Source organism: Hypanus sabinus, chromosome 29 (assembly GCF_030144855.1).
Source record: "Hypanus sabinus isolate sHypSab1 chromosome 29, sHypSab1.hap1, whole genome shotgun sequence".
NCBI lineage: Eukaryota > Metazoa > Chordata > Chondrichthyes > Myliobatiformes > Dasyatidae > Hypanus > Hypanus sabinus.
The window spans coordinates 5,452,037-5,462,523 of record NC_082734.1 but is presented as its reverse complement, the minus strand read 5'-3'; the positions used below and the strand labels follow the sequence as shown (position 1 = coordinate 5,462,523).

Sequence of the window (10,487 nt, the reverse complement as noted above, 5' to 3'; positions counted from 1 at the left end):
TTCCTCACACCTGCCCCACCATTTGCTTTGTTCTATCGTTGTTGCTGTCCCTCTCTGTTACAGCAACCTTGGCCAAATTGTTAGCTCGACACTCAACCCAACACGAATTTTGGAGCCGGCCGGATTCGAACCCAGAACCACTTGCCTCAAAGTCTGGTGCTGATCCCACTACACCACCAGCCAGCACACACCACCATTTAACACAACTATAATTGATCTTTTACCTCAGTGACATTTACTGCTATCAACTCTATATCCTTTCGATTCTCTTAATATCCAGAGATCTATTACTCTGCTGGTCATCTATCCCCTCAAATATACCATGTAATAAAAAAGGCTATTCAGCCCCTTAAGCTGCTCCTATAGAAACTGAGGCCATTCTGTCCCTCTAGCTTTACCCATTGCTCTTGTATATTTCTTAAGATCTTTTCTCTTTAATTAGCCTCAGCCTTTTAGGGAAAGCGACTGGGAAAGAGAAAAAGAAAACCCTTCCTAGTTTTGCTCCTGACTACTGGGGCTGAGACCCCCCCCCTCCCCCCACAGATGATACATAACTCAGCCCGAGTTTGAGACGGGTCCGTCTCGATGAGAAAAATATACCGCAGCACCGCTCCCATCTGAGCAGTGCGGAGTTCTTCCCCCTGCCTCCCTTGGCTCACGTTGCCGCAGCAACGGCTGCTCTCCGGGTGAAGTGAAGCAGAAACCAACAGCCGACGGCTGACAGACAGATTTACGTTTATTAACGCTATGCAGACACACAATAAATAAGTTAGACTGAGAGGAAGCGCTAAAAGAAAATCAAACCGGTGGGGGTGGGGGGGGGGGGGAAGAGAACCACCCAGCAGCCAGTTCCATCAGTAGGCTCAATCCGCAGGGACCCACACAAAAGCCGTGAGATTTTCCCATTGTGAATGCAAAGGGGGCAGCTGGAGCCGGAGGCCTGGGAGGGTGGAAAGGCCCAGTGGGAGCAGGAGAGCATTGCAGTCAATACTGGCGCGCCGGACATCACCGACTGACTGAGCCGTCGCCGGGGAGAATTCTCAGTGGGCGCACACCTCGAGCTCTCTCTCACTGCGGATGCTTGTTGATGCGGGGCCACGCTCACGTCTGGGCGGCAGTTGACCCCGTTGCCGAGCACTGGCAGTAACTTGGAAGACCAAAGGTTTGCTCTGCACAGGCTATCCCGGGCCTTGCGACTGAGATTACGTCCCCAAGATCTTCTGGGTATGCTGATCCTCAGTCGCCTTTATTCTGGAATACCCCTGGAGTTTTCACCACATTGCCTTGTCACCAAGAGCCCACCCAGCACATCCATCTTGGCAACGTCCCACCTCCGCTGGGCCAACTGGAATGCCAAAGCAAAAATGACTGGTCGACTCTCGACTGTCCTCCAATCATCCCACTTACGATACTTGCACAACAAAAAGTGTCCAAAGAAAACAAAACAATTTTTTTTCCCCCGTTTCCCGGATTTAATTCCAGGAAATCCCATGGTATCTCTGGACTGATTCGGAGTTGGATTTCCCCAATCCTGCTGTTCCAATGGACATGAGGGCGTTTCACCTGTCCAATAAAAGGAATTGGGGGCAACTCGCTTTCTTCCCTCTGGTGATCCGAACAGGGACTGCCAGCAGGGATCGATTACTATTCCCAATTCATTCCATTCTGGTCAGAGGCCCCAGTTCGCTGTCAAACTGGATGCTGGGCTGGAAGTCAGGTTGAGGGAGACGGGGGTCCGAGCTGTGAAAATTCTGAGACTCTGGGACCCTGCAGCTTTGAAATATGGAGCCAAAACTTCACGATTGGTCCCGACACTGACGTTGCTTTGAGAATCAGTTTAGCTTGCAGTCTGGAGAAAGAGATGGTGGACAGATAATAGTTAATTTCTAAGCAACGACAGTGACAGAGATTCATTCAGTCATAGGCACACGCAGCACAGAAACAAGCTCTTTGGGGGCTGGCGTCAGTGTACTATGCTTATGTGTGGAATGTGATGGGGGGGCAGCCTCTGTTTGAATATCTGAAGGGCTGCTCCTCAGCTTTGGGTTACATTTCAGCCCTTCGCTCTTTACAAACGGGGACCCAGAACGAAAGGGGCGAGACCCGCGGAGGATTTACTGCTGGGCTTGCTCCTGGGTCTGGCCGAGATGGCCACTCGTGGGTCCAGGTGGCGGGACAGCCGAGGGTTCTGTGCTAGTGCCGACTGCCAGCCCCTTTTCCGAGGATGCATTCCCGGCCGTCCTCAGCGAGACGGTGTGCGGACATGATGGGTTTTTCCTGGAGGATTTCCAGGAGCAGTGGGCCCCTCCCCAGTGAACTGGCCGGTTTATAGGCAGTAATAATTATATTTTAATTTGAATTTATTCAGTCATGTAAATATTTGATGTTTGTATTTTGAGCATTTTTTGTGTGAATAAACTTCTGTGATTTTGTTTAAAGAAAAGCAGACCCTTTGGACCAGCTGGTGCATACCAGCTGAGAAGGACATCCAAGCTAGAACTACTTACCCCAGTTCCTTCTAAATCTTTCCTATCCACGTAGCTGTCCAACTATCCTTTAACAGTTATTGTACCCGCCTCAACTGCTTCCCAGAGTCATTGAGAAGTAAATCCCTGCAGCCCATTTAGTCCAAGCTAAGCTATTTAAATTGCCTACTCCCATCGATCTGCAGCGGAATCATAGCCCTCCATACCCCTACAATCCATGTACCTATCCTCTCTTAAACAATGAAATTGTTCGCATGCCCCACTTATGCTGGCAGCTCGTTCCACATTCTCCTGACTCTCTGAGTGAAGCTCTCCCCCATGTTCCCCCCAAACTCCTCACCTTTCACCCTTAACCCAAGACTTCTAGATGTAGTCCCAACCAACCTCAGTGGAAAAAACACGCTCGCATTTACCCTCATAATTTTGTATACCTCTATCAAATCTTCTACGTTCCAAGAATAAACTCCTACCTACTCCATCTTTCCTTATTAATTCAGATCCTCCAGACCTACAACATCCCTGTAAATTTTCTCTGTTCTCTTTCAACCTTATTTACATCTTTCCTGTAGGTTGATGAGCAAAACTGCCCACAAAACCCCAAATTAGGCCTCACCAATGACTTTTACAACATCAACAGAACATCCCATCTTCTGTATTCAATACCTTGATTTGTGAAGGCCAATGTGCCAAAAGCTTTCTTTACGGCAACTTTCAATGAACTTCCTGTCATTCTCCTGCATACAAGTGTAATAGCAAAGAAAGCATGATACCCTCTCTGCTTCCTTAGGCCTCCATTAGTCTCGATAGACCACGGATTTGCACCTTGGAAAGTTTCCAGGGCGCAAGCCTGGGCAAAGTTTTTTTTTATATATGGAAGACCGGCAGTTGCCCAAGCTGCAAGTCTCCCCTCTCCACGCCACCACCGAAGTTGTCCAAGGGAAGGGCATTAGGACCCATACAGCTTGGCACTTGTGTCGTCGCAGGGCAATGTGTGGTTAAGTGCCTTGTTCAAGGACACACACGCAGCCTCAGCCAAGGCTCGAACTAGCGACCTTCAAATCACTAGACCAGTGCCTTAACCACTTGGCCACGCGCCAACACTTCCTTAGGAGTCTCTGGAGATTTAGCACCATCATCAAAAACCTTGACAAACTTCTATAGATGTGTGGTGGGAAGTGTATTGAGCGGCTGCATTACGGCCTGGCATGGAAATACCAATATCTTTGATCAGAAAATACTTCACAGGGTAGTGGATTCAGCCCAGTACGTCACGGGAGTACATCTACATGAAACTCAGTCACAAGAAAGAAGCATCCATTATCAAAGATCCTCACCACCCAGGACATGCTCTTTCTCGCAGCTGCCATCAGGTAGAAGGTACAAGAGCCTCAGGATTCGCCACCAGGTACCATGAACAGAAGAGGACAATTACACTCATCTATTGAGATGTTCCCACAACCAATGAGCTCACTTTAAGGGCTCTTTATCCTGTTATTTATTACTATTTAACATATTTATAATCTTTACTACTATTTAACTCTGCATTTGCAGTGTTGGTGTGTTCTATGCTCTTGCTCTTTCATTGATCCTGTTTACAGTTACTAGTCACCGAGTTTGCCTGCAGGGAAAATGAACCTCAGGGTTCTACGAGGTCACAAGCAGGTACTCTGAAAATAAATTTTACTTTGAACTTGGAACCAGGGAGTAAAGCCCTAACCTACTGAACTCCCTGTAGGTCAGGTCCTCTAGCAACTCATTCCATATCCATGCCACACTCTGTGTGAGGAGGTTGCTGCTAAACTTTTCCCCTCTCACTTTAACCCATATTCTCCTGTTTTTCATTTGCTGACCCTGGGAGAAAGGCTGACTGCATTCGTCATCTCTGGATGTGCCCCTAATGAGTTTGTACATCTCTATCAGTCTCAGCAACAACCTTGAAAGTCTTGAGCAACACACACACAGAATGCTGGAGGAACTCAGCAGGTCAGGCAGCATCTATGGAGGGGAATAAACAGTCAACTTTTCAGGCTGGGACTGGCCAGGAACGGGGGAAGACGCCAGAGTGAAAAGGTGAGTAGGAGGACGAGCTAGAAGGTGGCAGGTGAAGACAGGTGGGTGGAAAAGGTAAAGGGTTGAAGAAGGAGGAGTCTGATAGGAGAGGAGAGTGACCATGGGAGAAAGGGAAGAGGGCAAGGCACCAGAGGGAGGTGATAGGCAGGTGAGAAGAGGCAAGAGGCCAGAGTGAGGAACAGAAGAAGAGGGAAGGGGGGAGGGGAAAAATTACCGGAAGGAGAAATCAATGTTTATGCCTATCAGGTTGGAGGCTACGCAGACGGAATACGAGGTGTTACTCACAAGAGTGGCCCCATTATGGCAAGAGGCGGCCATGGCCTGACATGTCGGAATGGGAATGGGGGCTAATTAACCCACCTACCGGTACATCTTTGGACTATGAGAGGAAACCGGTGAAAACCCACACAGTCACAGGGAGAATGTACAAACTCCATACATGCAACAGTAGGAATTGAACCCAGGTCGCCTGGACTTAAACTACCATGCCATTTTTGATCAAGTCCCTCTGTCCCTCTCAGGTCCCCTACAGCTTGAGTGTACGATGTACGGCATCCATTAGTCTCGCGAGACCATGGATCTGCGCCTGGAAAGTCTTTTCCAAGATGCAGGCCTGGGCAGGGTTGTGTGGAAGACCGGCAGTTGCCCAAGCAGCAAGTCTCCCCTCTCCACGCCTCCGATGTTGTCCGAGGGAAGGGCAAGGGCCGACACAGCTTGGCACCGGTGTCATCGCAGGAGTTGCCAGAATGAGGTTGAAGGCAACATCGGACTGCCTTAGGGACTCCAGCTCCGGATTTGTCCTCAGGGTTTACTCCCGAAGCCTTTCCCACGAGTGGGTATGGCCGCAAGGCAGCAGAGGTTTGAAATCAGAGTTTTCCCTCTCTTCGATGGAGCTCCATCCAGCAGTTTGTGTTCCTCAAGGTTTTCAGCACCTGCAGGATCTCTTGTGTTAGTGGGTACAATTAATGGTCTGAGGGTACAAGGGGGTGAAAGTCTAACAAGCTGACTGAGAAATTCAATCTCTTTTGTTTGATCCACAACTAATAGGTCAGCATTTCCTCCCAAGAACACGGCACTCACCAGAACCAAAATTGTTGGGAAATTATCGACAGACAAATCCTTGAAATGAAACGTTTGAACTCAGGCAGAGAGTACCCAAGGTGAGGATTGAACCTGATACTGTGAGGTGGGAATTCTTCTAGTTGCACCAGCGTGCCACCTATGGCTGACTCTGGTCAGGGTTTGAACCTGCGAGCTTCTAACTCCCAGAGGAATTGTAACTCATAAGGCCACAAGTCCATAAGATATAGGAGGAGAATGAGGCCATTTGGAGAGGGAAAACAAGCTCCATCTACCCAAGGATAGGAAAGCAACAACCCACTGGGTCTATGCCAGCACCCAGAATAATCCCATTCCCCAAATACACTCAGCGATAGGCTTCAGAGGAAGATGAGTAACTGGAGAAAACCTCTGGTGTCACGGAGAATTTGCTAACCCTGCAAAAACTGGACCGGATGTCAGGATCGAACGCAGGTTGTAAGAAGCTACAAGGCAGCCTCTCCACCAGCTGTGCCCCCACGTCGTTAACAGCTTATCTGTACCGCGTACAAACACGGCCCAGCCTCTGCCAATTCATAAAAAAGGTCCGGGGGTGTGAAATCAAACACTGGTCTGACTCTGATCTACGTGACATTAGAAGAGGCCGTGCTTTAATGGAGACACCGGGAGGATTAGGGATAGAATTCCAGAGCTTAGGATATGATGACCGAGAGTCAAGTGATTAAATTCAAGGTCGGCCGAGAAGCCAGAATTAACTGAGTGCATTTTGGATATCAGTGGTTCGGGTGGCATATCGCCACAACATATCGAGAGGCTGCCTCGCAAAGTCCAGCACATGCGCGGCTCCTGTGCTCTCTCTGTGATTGCGTGAGGCTGGAAAAGAATTAGAAGATAAAATGAGAATTTAAAACTTAGACCTTAGCAGATTACGAATCAGTGGACATTATCAACCGGACCACTGAAAACGAATGTTTAAAAAAAAAATCAGAAGATGCTTGAAACACTCAGCATCCGTGGAGAGGGAAACTTCAACAAGCAGGTTGAGAAGTAGCAGCAGTAATGGGAAATCCTGGTGTGGATGTCACAGGTGGCAGAATTTTGGGTGAGCTACTCTCTACAAAGCGGAGTACGAGAAACCGACCATTGGGTTAGTGGCTGGTGTCCTGATGAAGGATCTCAGCAGAAACATTGACTATTTATTCCTCTCCATAGATGCTGTCTTCCTGGGCCGTGGTGTAGTGGCATCGGCACCGGACTATGAGGTGAATGGTCATGGGTTCGAATCCAGTGGCTCCTTGCATGCTTTTCCATCTGTGTTGAGCGTCAAGCTAGCAATTTTGGCTTTGTAAAAACAGATAAATGCTAAAGAAACGGCACGGTTATTACACAATGCACCACAAGGCATGGATGCTATCTGGCATGCAGAATTCCTCCAGCAGTTTGTGTTCCTCAAGGTTTTCAGCACCTGCAGGATCTCTTGTGTTAGTGGGTACAATTAATGGTCTGAGGGTACAAGGGGGTTAAAGTCTAACAAGCTGACTGAGAAATACAATCTCTTTTATTTGATCCACAACTAATAGGTCAGCATTTCCTTCCAAGAACACGGCACTCACCAGAACCAAAATTGTTGGGAAATTATCGACAGACAAATCCTTAGGATGAAACTTGCACAGTTACAGGGAAAACGTTTGAACTCAGGCAGAGAGTACCCAAGGTGAGGATTGAACCTGATACTGTGAGGCAGGGATTCTTCTAGTTGCACCAGCGTGCCACCCATGACTGACTCTGGTCAGGGTTTGGATCTGCGAGCTTCTGACTCCCAGATGAATTGTAACTCATAAGGCCACAAGTCCATAAGATATAGGAGGAGAATTACTATTTGGCCCATCGAGCCTTCTCCACCATTTCATTAATCCTCTTAGCCCCAATCTCCTGCCTTCTCCCTGTATCCCTTCATGCCCTAGACTATCAAAATCCATCAACTTAAATATCCGTAAAGACTTGGTAATGAATTCCACAGATTCACCGTCTTCTGGCTAAAGAAATTCCTTATCTCCAGAAACCACCTGGAAATGTTCTAAGCAGCTCATGGAGGAACACGGGGCTCTGTCGAAGCTACAACTGAAAGGTCTAACTTACTAATGGTGCTAGTCAGCAATTTAGGTGGGACAGACTGGACGATCTCTCCTAACCTTTAACCTCTCGTCTCTCAGACAAGGTGTTTTCCAGGTAGTTGCTGGGTTAACTTCTGACAGGGTGACGGTATTGGTTTTATTGGAGACCGTTCTCCTGAAGCTGACTTGGAACTCGCTGGTCCCCTTTGGGTAGCTACTGGGTTAACTTCTGACAGGGTGACGGTATTGGTTTTATTGGAGACCGTTCTCCTGAAGCTGACTTGGAACTCGCTGGTCCCCTTAGTTCATCATCTGGCCGGGCAGCTGATGTTTTCCACCCGGGAGGACCGCAGCTGCTGGTTGCTGGAACGTACGCCAGTGCCGCACAGGGAAAAGGAGTTGCAAGACCAAGGTTGATTGACTGGTAGACCGCACCTGACGGGCCGAACGGTCTCCTCTCAGTGGTGTGGGATACCCAGCCGCCTTCCCCCGGCTCACTCACCTCACGCAGCCCACCCCCGCCACCTCTTGACGGGCTTCCTCGCGTGGAACTCCCTCACCGCCCGCTCGTTCTTGAAGGCCACCAGGGCGAGGGTGATGGCGGCGTTCCAGGAGCTGGCATCCTCGCATCGGAAGTCGATCTCCCGCCAGTCGGTGGTCACGATGGTGAAGTAGACACGCGTGCCCTTCCTCTCCACGCACTCCAGCTTGCGGATGGTGTCGAAGCTCAGCTCCTTGCAGCGGCAGCCCCGGCCGCCGCCGTCGGTCAGGAGCAGGCTGTCCCGGGTCAGCGTGCATTGCTTCTTCTTCCAGAGCTGCAGCAGGCTCTCGCTCCGCTTCTCCAGTGCCCCGACTTTAATTGCCCCCCTGGACGCCACAGTCAGCCCCTTCATCTCTCTCTCTCACAGCGGCTCAGCTCCCAGAGGATCGACTGAAAACAAAACCAGTCCTCAGAGCCACTGGGCACACAAGCACCGGTTTGACCAAAGGCTGACTAATGATAGTCCTCTCCACTGTCTCTGCCCAGCTGATTTCCCCTTTCTGAGCCTCTAAATGGGTCAGACAGTGAGATCCAGCATTAGGCTCCACCTCTTGCCGTTGACATCAGCCGCTATTTAACACAAGGTCTCCCGCTTCCTTAACTCCTTCAGGTCCGAGTCATTGAGCTGTCAATGACTCTTGAACAAGAGGGGATAACGGCACTCATCTGCCCCATCATTGAAATGTTCCCACAATCGCTGATCGCACTTTAAGGACTCTTCATCGTGCTATCTCAACGTTCTCGTTCTTTATTTATATTTGCACAGTTTGCTATCTGCTATGTTCCTGAACTTTCATTGATCCTGTTATAATTACTGATCTATAGATTTGCTGAGTATACCCACAAAAAAATGAACCTCAGGGTTGTATATGGTGACATATGTGTACTTTGATACTAACATTTACTTTGAATTTTATAGCCCGTTGGTTTACCAGCCCATCCAGAAGTCCGTGGAGGAATGCTGCTGACTGGCTCATTCCAGGCTGCAGGAGTATGTGCTGAGGGACACATTCAAGTTTGGTGCAGGCACTGTGAGAGTTCATGGGGAAGGTACACAGCCTCTAGTCTAAGGCTGTGCCTTCTGGTCCTAGACTCACCCGCTATAGGAAGCATCCTCCCTCCATCCACCTTATCCAGACCTTTCAATATTTGATAGGCTTCAATGAGATCTCCATTTATTCTACACTCCGGTGCAATTTAGCGCAACAAACAAGACTGGAAGAACTAAACAGGACAGCTAGTAGCTGTGGAGGAAAATGAGCACCCGGTATTTCAGGTCAAGACCTTGTCTGCATCAATCTGAAACTTTGTACTTTTCCCTCCACAGAAGCTGCAGATGTGCTGAGTTCCTCCAGCTACTTTTTTAAAATTAAAAACTATGTTGGTCTATTAATAAGAATAATATCCAACAGACTGGGGGAAAAACTGCCAGTCCAACACTGCCTACTTATGGTAACCAATTATCAGAGTTCCTACCTTAATTACAAATCTGTACTCAATGGGGTGGGGGGGGGAGAATCTCATTAAAACCTATCAAATATTGGCAGGTCTAGGTAGAGTGGACATGGATAGGATGTTTCCTATTGTGGTAGAGTCCAGGACCAGAGGGCACAGCTTTGCAATGGAAGGACATCACTTTAGAACAGAGATGAGGAGGAATTTCTTTAGATCTGTGGAATTCATTGCCACAGGCAGTTGTGCAGGCCAAGTCATTGGGAATATTTAAAGCAGAGGTTGATAGGTTCTTGATTAGCAAGTATAACAAAGGTTGCAAGGAGAAGGCGGAACAGGGTTGAGAGGGATAATAAATCAGCCATGATGGAATGGCAGAGCAGAACCAATAGGCTTAATGAATGACCTAATTCTTCTCCTATGTCTATAGATTCTCTTTAGAGTAGGAAATCAGATGTACCTTGTATTCCATCTAAGTGGCCTCCATCCTGCTGGGATGAATATCAATTTCTCTAACTTCTGGTAATTAACCCCCTCCCACTCTCTCCTTCACCATTCTTCATTCCAGTCTCTCACCTGATCCCCTTACCTCCCTTCCATGTCTTCTGTCCTCTCCTATTAGATTCCCCTTCCCCATCTCTTAAATCACCAATCAGCTTCCCAGCCCTTTACCTCATTCCTCTTCTAGTTTCACCTATCACCTTGCATTTCTTCTTCCCCATCCCCTCACTTTCTTACTGACTTACTCCTCTTCTTTTCCAGTCC

At 48.5% G+C, this 10,487-nt stretch overlaps 1 protein-coding gene across 2 annotated transcripts; it reads right to left on the bottom strand.

Annotated features, from left to right (window-relative positions):
- Positions 1 to 718: 718 nt before the first annotated feature.
- On the bottom strand, positions 719 to 8,952 carry LOC132382916 (pleckstrin homology-like domain family A member 2). 2 transcript variants are annotated; one of them, XM_059953476.1, is made up of 2 exons: positions 8,232 to 8,952; positions 719 to 6,488 (listed from the first exon to the last, which is right to left on the bottom strand). In XM_059953476.1, exon 1 carries the CDS (start codon positions 8,620 to 8,622, stop codon positions 8,233 to 8,235), a length of 390 nt encoding a protein of 129 aa, XP_059809459.1. In that variant the 5' UTR covers positions 8,623 to 8,952; the 3' UTR covers positions 719 to 6,488; position 8,232. The 2 variants fall into 2 exon arrangements, with proteins under 2 accessions (XP_059809459.1, XP_059809458.1); XM_059953475.1 differs by having other exon boundaries at positions 719 to 1,849.
- Between the last annotated feature and the right edge of the window lie 1,535 nt (positions 8,953 to 10,487).

What these genes read in the sequence shown, in the direction of transcription:
- LOC132382916 (XM_059953476.1), bottom strand. Translation starts at nt 8,622, where the DNA reads ATGAAGGGGCTGACTGTGGCGTCCAGGGGGGCAATTAAAGTCGGGGCA.